The 18,307-nt window shown below is 42.6% G+C and overlaps 1 protein-coding gene across 3 annotated transcripts in view; it reads left to right on the top strand.

Annotated features, from left to right (window-relative positions):
• The window catches only part of RYR3 (ryanodine receptor 3), a 507,269-nt gene that overhangs the window by 317,739 nt on the left and 171,223 nt on the right, over positions 1–18,307 (top strand). For all 3 annotated transcript variants that reach the window (XM_040969180.1, XM_040969181.1, XM_040969179.1), the window contains exons 25-31: positions 1,351–1,498; positions 2,307–2,512; positions 3,050–3,224; positions 11,635–11,843; positions 13,354–13,529; positions 14,386–14,422; positions 16,207–16,370. In XM_040969180.1, coding sequence (XP_040825114.1) covers positions 1,351–1,498; positions 2,307–2,512; positions 3,050–3,224; positions 11,635–11,843; positions 13,354–13,529; positions 14,386–14,422; positions 16,207–16,370 — 1,115 coding nt within the window. The remainder of the gene's footprint in view (positions 1–1,350; positions 1,499–2,306; positions 2,513–3,049; positions 3,225–11,634; positions 11,844–13,353; positions 13,530–14,385; positions 14,423–16,206; positions 16,371–18,307) is intronic.

Genomic DNA, 18,307 nt, shown 5'->3' with positions numbered 1-18,307 from the left:
TGCAACAAACTAAACTTATTTTTTATTTCAATTTTTCTACAGGCATTTTGAAGTCCCTTTTATTTCCTAAATACCTACCAGTGAAGGTGAAAAAAAGAGGGGAACCTACCCCAGGAGGGGAACCAATATGCCTGTCCTGCAGGCTGCACCCCTTTACTTCAGTTCATCAGACCAAGGATTTCTGGACAAATATCTTGTAGTTAGCAGGAGACAGCCTTTGCATCTGGGCCTAGAAGGACCTGGTCAGACTTTGCTGCCAGGAATCAGCCCCAAGCCATCTGATCACAGCTCTTCCCTTAAAATGTTTCCTTGTTACAGTATTGACCAGTGGCAAGATTAGCATCCAGAAAGTTCAGTGGTCCTCGCATGATTCCCTAGTGGCTAAATCTATCTTATATCCATAGGACCCCATATGGGTGCTGGTTGGTATCCTGGATGGTCTGATTCCCATCCAGCTCTCTGCATGTGGCCTGGGAAGACAGTAGAGGATGACCCAAAAGCCTTGGAACTCTGCACCTTCTTAGGAAACCTGGAAGGAGCTCCTGGGTTTGCATTGGCTCAGCTCTGGCCACTGTGGCTACTTGGGAGTGAACCAGCATATGGAAGATCTTTCTCTCTGTCTCTCCTCTCTATATATCTGCCTTTCTAATAAAAATAAATAAATAAAATCTTTTTTTAAAGGAAAGAAAGTTCAGGGGTGATTGTGGTCTTATGGACTAATTCATATCTTCTAAGCCCACACATCCTAAGAGCCAAAACTGTAACTCTGGGAACCATGGCAAGGTAGTGGAGTAGTAAGGTTCAAAGAGCATGGCGTGTGTATTACTTTGCATCTTACCAATTTAACTGTCCTTAATGCTATCTTGGTCCCTCCTAAGGAATCAAAAGGACCCTACCCATCCAGACAGAATTGGGCCTTCTGCATGGACCCACTGAGACTCTGCCACCTCTTGTGTTTCCAAGTAAAGACTTTTAAAAGGCTGTCTAGAGCCGACTATCACAGTTTAAATCACAGCCTGATCTTCCATATGGGAGTAGTTACGCAAATCCTGTCTTGCTTTGGGAATGGAGGTTTCTAACCAATTTTGTGACACTTAATTTTATTTGCAGGCTGGCATTATTAAAACGTGTTTTTTTAATGATAGCTTTGAGCATTAGTAAAATTCCTCCAATCTCACTTAATGCAGAACAGAAGTAACAAATATGTACATTACTAAATATCAAGGCACTGGGGGAAAAGCTAACAGACTATATAGCCAGCCAGAAAGCCAGGAATATGTGAGTGGGATGAGCTATTTGTAAAGCTGAAATGTGTTCACTCCACATCTCTTTTTCTCTGGCTTCACATAGGATTTAAAGAACAAAAGAAATCCCCGTCTGGTGCCATATGCATTACTGGATGAGCGAACTAAGAAGTCAAACAGGGACAGCCTGCGTGAAGCTATTCGGACGTTTGTTGGTTATGGATACAACATTGAGCCGTCAGACCAAGAACTAGGTAACAAGCTAAGGTTGTTCATTCCCGCCTCAGTTTACTCAATGACTCCTCTTCCAGAGACAGGAAACCTTTAATATGGGACAAGGGTCTAATCTTGGTTAATATAAATAGTATATGTTAGGGAATTTTTTAATAAGGAGAAGCCGTGTGTGATATAGAGCATCATCTGACCAACACTTTCATAACTCAATCACCCAGGAAATTCATGTTTCACTGTAGCTGGGCTTTTCAAGATACCTGCTTAAAAAAAGAGTCATTTTAAATATTTTTCTGAACATTGTAAACAACAGCTTACTTGGGGATCAGTTCATCATTTGTCCAAATTAAATTCCAGGGTTGATTGAGATCTCCGACTTCACAACAAATGAGCATGTCATTGGCATCCCATACCCAGGGGTGTCCTAGGTGCAGAGGGTGGGTTTACAAGTGGTTAAGGGGAGTACTGAAAGTCTAGATTTGAACCTTTGCTGCTTGTTTATTGGCTTTGCCTCTGGGCCCCAATGTTCTCTCCATCAATAAAATGATGATGTTACTGACCTCAAAGGATTGCTATGAGGGAAAACTGAGGCATGGACTCTAAAGGTACAAAGTAATCACTTGGTGAATGATTGCATTGTTTGTATGATTATGGTGAAAATACTAATGATTATTATATGAGCAAAATGCTGTGGATCAGTAGAAGATCTAAGGTCAGTGTTTGTTGTCAAATTCTTTTGAAGAATGTCACCTAATTATTGAAGGTTTGTGTTCTCTCTACCCGCTACCCGTCTCTCCCTGACTGCCTCTGTTCCCCTCCTTCTCACAATAGCTGACCCAGCTGTGGAGAAAGTGAGCATAGACAAGATACGATTTTTCCGGGTGGAACGGTCTTATGCAGTGAGATCTGGAAAGTGGTATTTTGAGTTTGAAGTGGTGACTGGAGGAGACATGCGGGTCGGCTGGGCCAGGCCAGGCTGTCGGCCTGACATTGAACTGGGAGCCGATGACCAAGCCTTTGTGTTTGAAGGCAGCAGGGTAAGTTTCTCCTGGAAACTGGAATTACTGAGGGTCTGAATGAAGTATGTTTCAACACGACTGGCCATCACTACTGGCTAATGATGGCACTGAATGGTCATCACCTAAACCTCATTTGCCTTCTCTTTGCTCTGTGAAAGGAAGGAGTTTCTGCCTTCAACTTGCCATCTTGTTTACCAGTGCTCATTCATTGCACTCCAGAAGCAACTTGTAGTCATGTAAGGGGAATTTTACCAACATAAATTCCATAGCCAGTGTGTTGGGCATGTTGTCTGGGACAGCAGCTTGCTTATTGCCATAGCTGGCTAGGAATCTGAATTCCAACTACCTTTTGTGATGAGCCTGGTGTGTGTCTATTTCATTGATATGTATACTACACCCACCTGCCTACTCCATGTGAGTTAACCTTACAGGGGTGAATATCCATATAAATTAAATATCACTACTTTTTAAGATCTGTTATTGATGTTTTGTTCACCATCTATTGGAGACATGTAGGACCTCCATTTCACTAAGCCCTGGGCTCTTGTTTTCTAGGGCCAGCGTTGGCACCAGGGTAGTGGGTATTTTGGGCGTACTTGGCAGCCAGGAGATGTGGTCGGCTGTATGATTAATCTGGATGATGCTTCAATGATCTTCACGCTGAATGGGGAGCTACTGATCACCAATAAAGGCTCCGAACTTGCCTTTGCTGACTACGAGATTGAAAATGGTAAATCTAGTACCTTCCACTCCTTCCAATTCCATGAATTTGAAGGAAAAGTGTGGTATAGGAAGAGGTAGAGGTACTCTTTTCCCTCTTTATTTAGGTCCCTCTGCCCTTTGCATATATGAAACCCTACTGTTGGGACTCTCCTTCATGCTGTCATTTTTGAAGAATCAATTGTGCTCGTTAGTGTGTTCAGTATAAATGTAAATTTTGAGTTGCCAAATAGATTGGCCAAGAAACACTCTTTTAGTGTCCTGGCAGTGTAAGATTTCCCAGTATTACAAAGGCAAAAGTAATTATATATGAACTAATGTTCTTGGTGGGAGAGAGAAATCAGTGAATTAAAGAATTGTTTTTTTATTCCAATTTGAATTGTCAGTATGGATGTTTGTGTAATTGAACTTGCTGCTTCGATGAGAACCACTAAAACACAAAAGTTAGACTTAGCTGTTGTTTTGAATGAACCATAATTTTTTGAAATTCGTACATGGTGTGAAGCCTAAGCACAGTTACACTCATTGACATTAAGTTAATTAAGTTACACTTAATGCCTATGAATAGACTATAATCAGGGTAGTGCTTCCACCTACACAAAGGAATTGGAGATTATTATTTCTTACATATTTCTTGTCTACATTATATACACAAGAATCGCTGCAAATAGGGCACTTGACTGCAAGTCAGTGGATCCACTCCTAACCAACTCTGACCCAGGCCCTTTTCTGCTTGGCCTCTCCAGCTTTACTTTCTTCATCTGTTGCAGAAAGTAGTAAGACAGATGAGATAGACTCCAGCATTTTCTCTACATATCCAATCCTATGACAATGACTTAATGTCCTGCTGTGTGCACACCCACCTGCTTGGTGCTGTGCCACTCTCTTCTAACTCATCATGGATAAGGAAGAGGCTAATCTGTGTTAGGAGACTTGGGGACATCACCCTGCCCTGGCCATGGCTCATCGGCAACATCTTTGTTGATATTACCTAACCTCTTTGAGCTTCATTTCCCCCTTTGCACATGCTTAAGGACCCTTGTGGCTCGAAGTATCTACAGCTTTACAGAAAGAAATGGTCCCTGATGACAAAACAGCATAGGCAAGAGAGCACAAATACATCAAACTGTGTACTTATAGGTATGAGGTTCTTTGTGTGCAGATTGTTGTAGCTGAATAAGTGCTTTTAATACTTTTTACTAATATCTATTATATGCAATGGCCATATCTGAATGGACTTTTAAAGATTTTTCTAAGACCCAATTATTTGGGGAATTAGAAAGGTTGCAAGTCAATGTGTTTTGCTAGAAAGAAAGGATGACTTAACCCAGATGGGGTCATATTTTAGTGTCTTCTGAAGACATTTCAAATTGAATTTTTAAAGGAAGAATCCTGTTTTTGGAGACAAGTGAGAAGGATGTTGCCAGCAGAAGGAATGCCCTCTGTTCTGGTTTAGAGGCAGAGAAGGAGGGCTGCTGTGGGCAGCAAAGCAGCATGAAAGCACCTTCAGCTGTTTCCTACATGCCCACCACATCCACTGCCCTCTTCTCAAGTGGGGAAATAAAAAAGGAGCTGGATTATTCGGGTGCATTCCCAAGGAAAGTAGCTCTCCAGAGTAGAAAATGCCCAAGAACGAGGGACCTTGCCCTCCCTCTACTACTGTGTTAACTAAAGGGGTGATACTGAGCTGTGCATCACTTGCTCCACAGTAAGGAAGAAGTAAGAATCTTGTATGTTTTGCAGTTATGGACTTTTTTAAAGCCCTCATCTTGGGTAATCAGTCTGGTCCAACAACTGCAAAAGCTAAGCCTCTTGTGGACCAGCATCAGAAACTGCTTTCTGATGGGAAATTCCGGGACTTTGTATGCACATTAGAGTATGAGAAGCAAGGCTTAAAGCGCACACACGTGTAAACAGTGTGGCAGAGTTGACAAGGATAATTAAGTCATTTTCTAGCTGTAAAATAAATCAGAGATGATCGACTATGCCACAAAGTCAGTTACAAATGGCATGTGCCCAATACAAAACAAAAACCTTGTAAGAATGGGACTCTCGTTAGATGTTAAAGAATGTGGGATACTTGCCTCTAAAGATCGTTCTCACCACGAGACGTAACCAGAGTGACATATGGCATAAGCATGTTTCAGGAAAGAATGGAAGAGTTTGAAAGATTTGTGAGTGGATTTCATGCATGATGAAACTGGAAACATAGACAAGATGCAGATTATAGCCTCAAGTACCAGACCTTGGCCTTTTCATTCGAGCAGCTATTGTCTGCTATGTGCTAAACACCCTTGGACTTAAACCTTCTAGGAAATGAGGACAGGGCAGGAGCTAATATAGCATTTGAGCAGAATGTGAAAAGGAAAGGGATGTTGTAGGATAGCCTTGCTTTGAGAGACTGCCTATGTTGTAATGAAAGAGATGCCTCATCCGCCTTTTGTTTACGGACATGGTCTGACCTTCAGAACTGTTAGTCTCTACCATTAGGATGCTGGGCTTTTTTAAATTTTGATTTTTCATGATACAGTTCTATAAGCTCAGTGATTTCCCCTTCCAGTCCCACTCCCTGCCTCACCGTTTCCCTCTATATTATTACAGTAGATAGTCCTTCAGCCTCAGTTACAAGCCAATCATTCTGTTGTTTAAGTGTATCATGACGTTGTAAATATGGACAATGGTAGAAAGTCCAGCATAGGAAGCTGTGTTACAATAGAAACACACTGTGTTATGTTATATAATTTAACAACACAGAGATGTAATCACTGGAAGGCTCTTTCAGTTCTAGGACAGCTCAGGAGTGACAGCCACTCTCAGACAGCAGTAGCCTAGGGACCTGAAATAACCATACAGCACCTTTTTGCTCTCTATAGAAGATACAAAGCACCAGCAATTCTTGAGTTGTTAGAAAAACTCATCTATTGAAGCATTTTACATGTCATAGCCTAACTTCCTCCTCCATAAGGCAAAATGCCTGTGTGCCTGTACTCTGCTGGTCACCAGCAGCTTAGCTTTTATTCAAACCTTTCGCCCAGCCGAAGCTGTACTCTTACCTGCCTCATCTAGATTTTCCCAGCCATTGTTCCTTGCCCTCGTCCCTGACCTTGAGCCTCACAGCTTAGGAGCCTCCCAGGTGAAAGTTTCACTGTTGGCCTCCTGCTTTCCTCCACACACACATACCACACCACACCACACACACACACACACACACACACACACACACGGCCCTGTTGTTCTGTCTCCAGTTAGATGCTGGGCTCCAGGAAGTGGCTGTGCAAGGGATGAATGGCCTCTTAGTTCCTGTATTTCTCCTTGGCACTGACTCTCAACTCCACCATCCTGAGGATTAGCAGAGAGTGGGAAGGTTGAGACACAGAAACAGCCTAGCAATGATCTGGGTAGTCACCACTCTGCTCTCCTCATGATCTCGGGTTTTTGGTTCCTAGAGGTGATTATGATTCATACTTCTCTTCCGTTTTAAGTGGATAGAAATGGGTGTATTTGGATTTTCTAGAGAACTGATTTCTTTCCAGGCTCCTGAGTTCTACAGAAAGTGACCTTCGTGCTCCTTCCCTTGCTAATCACAAACCAGCCCAAGGCCTGATAATATCCATTTTATCAGAGCCTGGAATCCGTTGAGAAAATCTAAATGTGCTATTACTCCTCTCCTGTCATAAGAACTCGATATATCAGCTCAAGATAATGTCCTTTGCAGATTTTGTCCTCAGACTTTAATTGTATCAGCATAGTTATGTCTGTTGGGCTGCCTGTGAAGAGGAAGTATTCCTGCCCACCCCCATTGTTTCTGCTTCTCCAGTTTTATTTGAGGCTGTAGGTCAATGGAATTGTGCATCCAGTGCACATACCTGTTTACAACAGGTATGCTCATAGTACTGTCACATGACCTTGCCAAATGGGTCCTTTTATCCAGGTGGACAATTGAGCACTTTGAAACTATTATGCCGTGTCACCCCTGGAATGCTTTGTGGTCATGAGTTTCCAGCTACTGGAATTAGAGGGGAAAAGGTTGTGACACAACCATTTGCAAAGCAAAACAAAGCTGAAAATCACAAAGCAGAGAATCAGAAAGAAAAGAGCCAGCCAGCCTGGCCCAGGTCCCCATGGCTTGCTCTGCCCCTGCTCAGGCAACTTTGTTGACATGCTGGCTCTGCAGTTCTATAAAATGGGCACAAGCTACCCTTTAGAAAGTAACTGCAAAATTGTGATTTATTATGTCTTTGCTCTTCACTTTTTATCAAATATGCACTATTGTCGAATCACCTGAACTATAAACACCTTAAGTCAGATAGTGTTAGAAATGGAAAGATTGCTAACCAAAACCTCTTTGGGAGTTGATGAAGTGTACCCAGTCAACACATCACCTTCCCCAGGAGAAAGTGCTGCTGCTTTATCTGGGCTCCTGTCTTCCTTTGTCCTTCCCAAGCTTTCTCTCTTCTGGCTCCTTTCCTGGCTTTAGCTTCTGTTCTGCTGCTTTGCAGATGCATCCACCCTCAGGCACTTAACCCCCAGGAGGTCTCCAATAGTGGTTGCCTCCCACTGTTCTTGTCCAGGGACATTGCTGAACTCCCCGCAGTGGAAAGGGCTCCTGCCCCACAGGGACAGCACTTAACTCTGACAAGAGCGGAGTTCAATGCCATGGGACATAACTGCTGCTTAAATCTGAGCCATTCATCCCCTGTAACATTCTCTCTCTCCATTGCACAGAATGGCAGCTGGCTTATGACTCACAGGCTGTTGGAGCTCATCCTGTTCTGTCACTCACTGTTCTTGTGACCTTGGTCAAGTCTGTGAGCTCCTCAAGCTTTCATTTTTATCCTGAGTGAAGTGTGGCTACCTTTGTGATGTTTGTGAATAATGATGGATGAAGTTCATGAACCAAAACAAAAGGCTTCATGCATGTATTCTTTCCCCTCTCATTAGTGGTGAACCTTTCACCAGGAAGTTACTCAGAGTCCCAAGGCTGTCTCCTGTGTCAGCTTCCTACTCAGGCTTTGACACCTGCTTCCCATTTGTTCTACCATTCAGACCCTAGCAGAAGAGAAAAGAATTTCTTGGCCTTCCAATCTCTGCACACAACAAGACTAGAAAGCATCACAACCCTGGACTCTAGTTGCTATTCCCAGCTCTTTGCCTCTTACCTGGAGAAGCATTCTAAGTACTGGAACATAGACCACATGTGAAGTGATAGTTTATTTAAAAGGTAACAAAATCACACTACGTATACATTTTTTCAGGAATAGAGGGAACCTGGAAGGGAAAAATGGAGAGAGAGAAGTGTTTGTGTCCTCTGCCTCCTCTTACTCTTGGTCCATGGGTAAGAGGACCAAGAGTCCTTTTATGTGATACTGTTCCCAGGTCCTCAGTGAGGGGAGTTACATCCTGGGAAAGGGTTATTTGACTGGCAAGTAGGTGAATAAGATTACATAAAGTGGGGAGGTGTGGCTTCTAGCTGGTAGCCCTAGTCTAGCTACCTGATTTATCCCACATCAAAACTGGTATAGGAGTCATTCTCTGGGCTTAGGTTTCCCCTTAGGAAAAGTAAAATACTGACTTGAGAGTAAGGATCAGTTACAGCAAAAAAAAAAAAGTCATCCTTTTGTATTCCTTTCCTTGTCCCCATTTCTGTAAGCTCTTTGGGACCGAAATAGCTGCTTCTCTTTTCACTGTATGTTGTTATAACACATAGTAGAGCCTGCTGTCATGATAAGGGCCCAAGAAAACAATCCTTATTCTACACCGCAGTGAGATTTCTAAAGATTCCTATTTGTTAAAACAACTTCTGTCTATAAAAAGAAGATGCTTTCAGTCATTTCAGTGTGAGTGAGGGCTTGTTTGATGGACAAGTCCATCCTCTGTTCTGACAGCCAGGGTTGGTCTAGTCTGAGACAAGTGTCCCTGAAAGGAGATTCTTGGTGTACACATTACTATTAATCTCCTAGGATTACTTACTTAGAACTGGTGTTAAACTCATCTGCATCTCAAGTTCAATGGTTTTGAAACCCTTTTGAAAGCAAGATTATCATGCATTATAGTCATCCCCCTTAAACACACACAGTTCAATAAAGCAGAATGCCCTATATTCTAATATGCATTGGCTTATCCATCATCCCACATACTTACCTGCTTTGGGAGAAGGTGGTTTTGTGGCAAAATATGTTCATTCTTTTTTTTTTCTTTTTTTTTCTTTTTTTTTTTTATTGTTGCTTACATTGTATTATGTAGTACAGTTTTATAGGCGCTGGGGACTCCCCCCACCCCTCCCATACCCCTCCCCCCATGGTGGATTCCTCCACCTTGTTGCATAGCCATAGTTCAAGTTCAGTTGAGATTCATTGCTTGCAAACACATGCCTAGCATAAAGTTCAGCGTCTTATTGTCCAGATAAGTTCAGTGGCCTCTTGGGGAGACCTTCTATGGTCTGAAGATAGGTCTAACAGAGTAAAGATCCAGTCAGTTAAAAGCCCCAACAAGGCCTCAGTATCAATATACAACATTATGGAATTAATTGACATAGTATTGGGTAAACAATATGTTAAAAATAATGCAAGTTCGGGCCCGGCGCGGTGGCGCAAGTGGTTAAAGGTCCTCGCCTTGCACCCCCGGGATCCCATATGGGCGCCGGTTCTAATCCCGGCAGCCCCACTTCCCTTCCAGCTCCCTGCTTGTGGCCTGGGAAAGCAGTGGAGGACGGCCCAAAGCTTTGGGACCCTGCACCCGTGTGGGAGACCCGGAAGAGGCTCCTGGCTTCGGATCGGCATAGTATCGGCCGTTGCGCTCACTTGGGGAGTGAATCATCGGACGGAAGATCTTCCTCTCTGTCTCTCCTCTCTGTATATCCGCCTTTCCAATGAAAAAATAATAAAAATAAATCTTTAAAAAAAAAAAATAATGCAAGTTCCATTCTTTAGAGTTGGGAGATACTGGCTTTTCACTTTTATCAACGTGACTGATTTACAAAGAAACTTAATGACTTGGGTCCCAATATAGACTGCCCTGGGAAGAGTGAGTTTAGGCCTTGATGTCTATGAAGGAAAGTAGTTGCAAGTTGGGTGGAAATACCCCCCAGCATGGCCTGCAAGTTTCCCCCTGACTGAACACACCTGCTCTAGGAATGATGCCAGTGCTGTTTGGGAGCGCCACCAGCCCCTGCCTCAGCCAGCGGCCTCCCAGCTTTCCTTCCCTCCACAGCACTCTGTGAGATCAGCTATCCTCCGGCCACTGCCTCCTACACCCTCCCAAACCCAACATAATTAGCGCTTTCCCTGCTTGGCTGATTTGTTGGTCCACAATTATGATTTATAAATAGACCACAAACAGGACTGTCGGATGATTGGAGCCCCTGAATGGTAATTTTTCCGTATGATCAAGATAGAGGGGAATGCACACAGGTGATTCCTACAGGAAGGCAGGAGTTTGCTCAGGCTCTTCAAGCACTTGCATTTCTCGGTAGCTGAAGCGGGAAGAAAATGGGCTAAGAAGAAGGGAGTTTGTGAGTAAGAACTCTAGTGCTGACATTTAAGACTTCTTAGAGTCACACTTAGATTCTGAAGCACCACTAGACCTGTCAATCACTGTTAAGGGTGCTAAGACACAGTAATATTAGATAATGTGTGCCAATCCTTTTAAAAAATGTTTTAAGTCATATAGCATGATATCATGGGATATATATATATATAAATAGATGAAAGATTACTTTAGTGAGGATAAACCAAAATATCCATTAATTCCGTATGCATCTACTTGGGGAAATTTGTTTTTATGATGCAGTTGCTTGTTCTTTAGGTTGATTGTGCTGTTTTTGATTTTACTGGTATTTCAATTAAGTATTTACTAAACATAGGTAAAGGACTTACTTTTGCTCTTATTGATTTTACTTTTTGAGTTTATTTACATCTCATCTGAGTGGGTGATTGTTTTTCTCAAGTCATTTTTTTATTTTATTTTTAATAGAATAAATAAAAAATGTTGGTCAGGGTGGGAAAGGTTGAGGTTTAGGGAAAGTTAGATGAATGCTTTGCTTCCAAATTTGCTATTTCTTCTTGTTGTTCCTGGGGGAACGGGAGAGACAAAGGGGGGACCACTTAGGACTTTCCACACCCATGGCTGAGGATCCACCAAATTACATCAACCCAGAGTTTCAGTGTGTGCATATTCCAAGGGTTCTACTCTTCAAACCACTTGGACAGAACCCAAGTCATTTTGAACCAAAATCTTTTCCAGTATACCAAGACAGGGATAGCCTCCTTTTATTGATTTTATGTGCCAGAAATAAAGACAACAGATGTGTTCTCTTTTCCCTATGCAGACTCAAAGCTCTTAATGAAGTCAAGGTTTGGCTTCCATGATCCTGGGATGGGTATCTGTGGGCTGAATCAGAGCTATCTCTTCCTGTTCTGCAGGATTTGTGCCTATCTGCTCCCTGGGGCTGTCTCAGATTGGCCGCATGAATCTTGGGACAGATGCTAGTACCTTCAAGTTTTACACCATGTGTGGTCTCCAGGAGGGCTTTGAGCCTTTCGCTGTCAACATGAACCGAGATGTTGCAATGTGGTTCAGCAAGCGCCTCCCAACGTTTGTCAATGTGCCAAAGGATCATCCACACATTGAGGTAATGTTACACACTGTTGGAGAGCCTCACATGGCAGGTAGGTTAAGGCACTAAGCTTTTGTCAACAGGTGTGCATAAGTCCATGTCCTGGCAGCCACCAGCCATCTTCCTGCTGGCCTCCAAGTCACAGGCACCTAAACTGGGGCAGCTCAGTAGCATCTTACAAGAGATACCCTTATACAAAAAGCTTTGTACATCCACTCCCAACCATTGAGCACTGGAGTTTCTCCAGACATTTCCTTGCTGATATTGTCATAGTAATAGTCTCCAGGGACATTTAGCATCATTTCCCATAAAAGCCAAATACTTAAAAAGTGAACTCAAGATCATAGGTCCTGACATCTTCCGATATACTCCTATCTTAGTGTCTTGTAGGCCCTCACTTCTTTGGCACTATTCCAAAGATTTCAAATTAAGAAGCAGCAGTTGACTATGGTACTACCTTATGCAGAAGTTGGCAGGACCTAGAAATAGAAAGGAATCTCATTTGGGTCTCATTTCTTGCCTCTGCTTTGCTCATATCTACCCTGTGTTCTCATGGTGGCTCAGGGGAGGAGAGTGCAGGTGGAAAGGCAGGATAATAGCTGACTTTTAGCTTTAGTTGAGCTAGACTCCATGAACCACTTGCACCTGTTGTGCTTCATAAACCCTCCTTGCAGTCTGACTTCAAGAAACATCTACTCTTGGCCCAAAAAGTCTTAAACTTTGGTATTGTTTCTCTGATTCCTCCCTGACCATTGCCTGAGAAAGTTGTTCTTGGGCTTTTGAAGGGTATGAACCGCTTTGGCAAACATAGAATCTGGAGGACTACTGTCATGCATAAACACACTCCTAGAACCTGGGTAGTAGTGGAGAAGTTGAGATTAACAACTGTTATTATGGGTCTCACCTTACTGCTTTTGCCCCACCAATGTTTAACACACAGATTTTAAAATGGCAGTTTTGAGGCTTTCTTTTCCTCTTGCAATTTTTGTGACCCAGAATTAGGCATTTTTCCAGGATTGGGGGAGGGGTGGAGGTGGCACTATGGAAGCCTCACCCTGTCATTGTGGTCAAGATGGGGATCCAGGGTTGGGTGAGGGGTGTCTTCCACAGGAACCTGGCTATCTTTTCCTGAGCTTTGGGCTCCTTTCTCTCAGGTGTTCTTATGTTTGATGACAAAGGAAGTCTTACAAAGAGTTCCTCCTTCAGTTGCTTGCCCCAACCCAGAGGGTCAGCTTTTGTGGACATTGGATTATATTACCAAGTTACCAGCCCTCCTTCTGATAAATATTCTCCAGCTTTGGCCTTGGAGAGTACTCCCTGGATGTGCTTCTTAATCTCTTTCTTCAGAATCAAATGTTATTTTCTACTGGGCAGAAACCCAGTAATGATAAGAGATACTTATCACAGGTGACAACATAGTTTTGCATTTTGCAGAATGCCTGGCCATGTATTACACATGTAAGGGAAGAATAAGGGACAGTCAGGCTCTGCAGTGTCAAAGTGTAAGGACTTGTGGTGTTCCCAGGTGGTGAGGATTGATGGCACCATGGACAGCCCCCCATGCCTCAAGGTGACCCACAAGACATTTGGCACACAGAACAGCAATGCCAACATGATCTACTGCCGTTTGAGCATGCCCGTCGAGTGCCATTCCTCCTTCAGCCACAGCCCCTGTCTGGACAGTGAAGCTTTCCAGAAAAGGTAAGGGCAAGACCCCAGGTTTCAGGGGTAATCATTGTTTCTGCTTGATTTTTGCTCTACTTCAGCATAAGGGTGCAGCAAATAGGGTTACCTCTACTTTCAGTCAGGTAAAGAAATGGGGTTGTGTGTGTATTCATGTGCATGCATGCTTACATGGGCCTATTTGGACAATGCATAATTCTGTGACCCATCAAGGGAAACAAACCCACATCTGATGGAAAAGATTCTGTTCTTCTCAATGTCTCTGGGCTGCTAGCTTCCTGGCTGCCTATAACTCCTGAGTTTTCTTGTTTAATAAAATGAATGTGAGTGCATGAGGGGGTGCCACAACTGCTACTTCCTGCCTCCTTTGCATAGCTCTGGACATTGTCCAACACTGCAGCTGTGTGACTCCCGAGAAATGTGACTTCCTCGTTCCTGATAAAGAACATATTCCTTGCTGCCTTTCTTTCCTTTGATGTCTATTTTTAACCATTGATATATGCCTGCCATGTGGAACTGTCTTGTCCAGGTTTTACTAGCATTTTGCTATCCATCCAGCTTTTAAGCAAGCAAAGCCACTTGTGGAAGCAAAATAACCTGTATCTGATATTATCCCGTCTTACGTAATTGCCATCCCCCTTTCCTCATCTGCTATCTAACTTACAGTCTAGACTAAGGTAAAAGGATTGGGAGCCACAACCCTGCTTGCTGGTAGCAGCATACAAATGAACAAGCTGCAATCACTTGTGTGTAGGAAATAGCAGTTTGCTAAACTTGCCTTGATTGTTAAAGGTAGATCAATTGCTTGTCAGAATTGTGGAATTCACTCTACAATTGAAGAAGTAAAGTATGCATTATCTCTCCCTCCCCTCAGGAAACAGATGCAAGAAATACTCTCTCATACAACAACAGTAAGTAAATGTGCTCAATTATGGTTTTAATTATTTACTTCTTTGTTTTGCCTGGTAATATGCCCCTTACAGTAAAGATTTGCCTAGAGATCCTCTTTAATTGTCAATTACTGTGTCTTTTAATAGTCAACTTGATGTTTCCAGAACATGTCTGTGGCATTTCTCAAATTGGAGAAAGACAAATAGTTATTCAGTGCACAGCAGAAGCTCCACCTGGAGCTCCTAATTGGGCATCATTGTGTACTTGTGGCCCATTTGCCCCTAGGGACTGAACACTGCCTTTCCAACTGAAATGAGCCGCAGTTGGAGGGGTCTGAATTAAATCTTTGCGTTTGCTCTTTTGTGTAAACACCCATGAGTCGCCTCCCCGATGCCTCCCTGCAGTGCCAGGAGTAATACTGAGAGCAATCAAACGAGACAGAGCAGGAAGGCAGCCAGGAGACGGAAGTTACTTTGGGTTGCTCTTTACATTTCTGGACAGTAGTCAAAAGGAACATTAACCTCTTTATTTCTTTAGCACCTGGCAAAGGTATCAATAGAAAAAATATGTGTTGAGTCCATGATTATATGAAGGTCCTATCATCTCGTATTTCTAGATTAAAAACACCAACAGTAAGATTCTCACTACATAGCAAATCACATAACTAGTACATATAAGACACTGACGCATCGCATCACTTTCCCATTTAATTGCAGTTTCAATAATATAAGGATTATAAGGATTAATTGGCAATCTATGAGTTGGACAAAATTTTGCACAGAGGGGACAAATAACTTGTCCAAGGTCACATGATTAATAATTGACAGTACTAAAATTCAAGACCAGGTTTGTCTCACGCTTTTTTTCTTCCAGCAAGGAAATTTGGTGGGCTACAAGTGACAGTTAACATCAGTAAGGGAAAAAAAGTACATTTCCTCTCAAAAAACTAAATGAAGTAGGGGTAAACATTTGACATAGCAATCCAAATACCAGTAAAGACACACAGCCTGGGTTTGATTCCTGGTCCTGCATACCTCTAGTTCCTGGTTCATGCAGGCTCAGGTGATATTCAAATGGCTGTGTCCCTGCTACCTACATGGGAGATGTGAATTCAGTTTACATCTGGCTTAAGCCTGACCAATTCCCAGCCATTACAAACATTTGGGGAGTGATTCAGTGGTTAGGAGCACTCTTTGTTTCTCTGCTTGTCTCTTGAACACATTTTTTAAAAAACTACCATCCTCTATGCGAAAGCCATTATTGGAACATAATAATAAACCTTAGATTGTATGACTCTGGTTATGAAGTGCTACACTTCTCAACACTGCCTTTGGGTAGGCCACCATTGGCCAGGACGTGGCAAGTTTTCTTTTGAAGCCCTTTTCAAGACTTTCACAAAACCTTAGACTTACTTGTAGAAGCAGAAAGTATAACCAAAGTGCTCCAACCCATGGCTTTTGTTTGTAGGATAAGGCTGAGAAATCTAGGTCTGTTCTATTGCCCCAATGAAGGTTAGGGTTCTGTGCTGAATGTTCTGAGCAGCAACCACTAAGGCCATCTTGAGCATTTCTAGACCTCATCACCAGAGTCTGTAGACAAACTATGATAGGCTGAGTGTTTGCTTCTGCAGAAATGGGAAAAGTAGAAAGCCAATATGCTCATCAGCCCCCCTTCCACGTCTAGAGTGCAGCACACCTCTAATTCAGTGTATGTTTTTTTAGAAAATAGGAGCAAGTAGACTGCTGTATTTTCCACCTGTCATGCCCCCATTCCCCCACTCATTCCCTCTGTGGTCTCTCCACAGCAGTGTTACTACTCCATCCGCATCTTCGCTGGACAGGACCCCTCCTGCGTCTGGGTTGGCTGGGTGACTCCGGACTATCACCTGTACAGTGAAAAGTTTGACCTGAATAAAAACTGTACAGTGACTGTCACCCTAGGGGATGAGAGAGGCCGGGTCCATGAAAGGTAAGAGGACTCCTAAGAAGTAGATTTGGCCAGGGGACTCCTCACTGTCTCTCCCGAGTGGCCTGCTCCCTTTCACTGCACCTCCCGTTCAAACGAAAGCAACATCTGAACTTCTCTTAGAAAAACTAAAGCAAAGTCTTAAAATTTGCAAGTAAACTTAGGAAAGGTGAGCATTGTGATAATGCAAAAAAGTGCTTGTGAAAATAGAGGGTTATTTTATCATGTATAAACCATGACTCAGGGCTAACACACAGAAAACTGGGATCAGAACTCTCTGTTTTATCCATGATTCCAAGGCAAGCTTCAATTTCCTCAACATAATAATGATGCACAGAAAATTCCCAACTGCTTGGGATAAATCAGTTCAGAAGAAATAAAAAGATGTACCATGTCACGTAGCAGCTAGCAGCCTTAGAACTCTTCATCCCAAGAGTTTGTAATGATAGAGAACATAAAGAATAGAAGACACATAGCAAATAAGGAATAACAGTTGAATACAGTTTATAATCTTTAGAGAAACTTCAGTTTAGGCAACTTTGTATCTTCCCCCACTGTACTGGTACTGCAGGTGGAGAGTAGGTTTCTGGCCAGATGTGTCCCACAATGACTAAGGACACCAGCACCAGACTTTGAGGTCTCCATATGTGTCATGGAGGTGTTAGTGTGTCTTCTGAGGTATAAGAGTGTCTTTTTCTCGCAGCCCTGTGTACAGGTACACGTTGCTTCTTGAGCTAGCCTCTTCTCTCTACAAAATCTGTTACATTTTGCAATTGCTGCTCTTTAGATTATACTGACTTACCAAAGACTAGTGCCAGAGGGAAGTCACCAGGAACCCATATGGGCACATGCTAAAAGAAGGTACAGGGTCTAAAAGAAAAAGAAAAAAAAAACAAGTCCGTAGGATTTAAAGAAAGTTGAAGCCCTTCCTAGGAGTGTGACCTTGGACCAGTTCATTAGCCCCACTGGGCCTCAGTTTCCACATCTATAAAATGAGAGTAGTGATGAGTTCTAACCCCAGAGAATGTTGTGAAGGTCAAATGAGTGTAAAAATGAATGCCTCAACTCAAGTATTTGATAAATACTAGCTATTATTATTGTCATATTCATGATTGAATGACCATTATGTTATTATGAGAGAACCAGAATAGATACTGTATGCAGGGACTGATTTAGATAGGAAAGTACACAAAGCAGTTGACCAGTTCAGATTTTATTCTTCATCCAGAAGGGGAGAAAAAGCCAAATTTCTACTTCACTTGGGTTTATTGCTCCAATTTTTCTGGTTCTATCTCATCAGACAGATCATCTGGCTTATCTTAATCATTGTGACCATATTTGCCATGAAAGCTGTTAGCACCTACGATAATATTCAATGTATAGTAGGTATTCAGCATCTTAATTCCTTGTCCTACATAGTAAGGAATACAAATGGGATTGATTTTCTGATGTTTTAAGAAATTTTTAATTCAGGCAATTTAAAATATGCCAGAAGCCTACCACTTCAACATTCCCTCAACTTCCATACATTATTCATTGAATTCTGTATTAGCCATAAACTTATTTAGTACTTTAATCACTGAAAAGGAATAGTAACATGAAACCTTTATAGAAATCTAACAGTGACTGGCACTCCTTGAAAGAAGCCATTTGCTTTGCACTTTGCCTGGGTGCAGTGATACTAAGGAAACAGTCACCTCAGAGCAGAGGAGACAAGTGTCCGCTTACATGGGACATTTCTACTCACAGGGTAAAATGGTAGACTGAGTCAGAAGGAACCTTGGAGACGCCTAGTCTAACTCCTTCCAAAGAAGAGCTCAGTCTAGGCAGGTGAAATGGCTTCTCTTAGCACCTGGTCCAGGAGCTGTCCACCACGTAGTATTGAATGTACTCTCCCTGCCAGCAGCTGAGCACAAGAGGAAACCAAGCTGTCATATCAT

Source organism: Ochotona curzoniae, unplaced genomic scaffold, assembly GCF_017591425.1.
Source record: "Ochotona curzoniae isolate NIBS_2020 unplaced genomic scaffold, NIBS_Ocur_1.0 scaffold_4701, whole genome shotgun sequence".
NCBI classification, from domain to species: domain Eukaryota; kingdom Metazoa; phylum Chordata; class Mammalia; order Lagomorpha; family Ochotonidae; genus Ochotona; species Ochotona curzoniae.
This window is presented reverse-complemented; position numbering and strand designations above follow the sequence as displayed.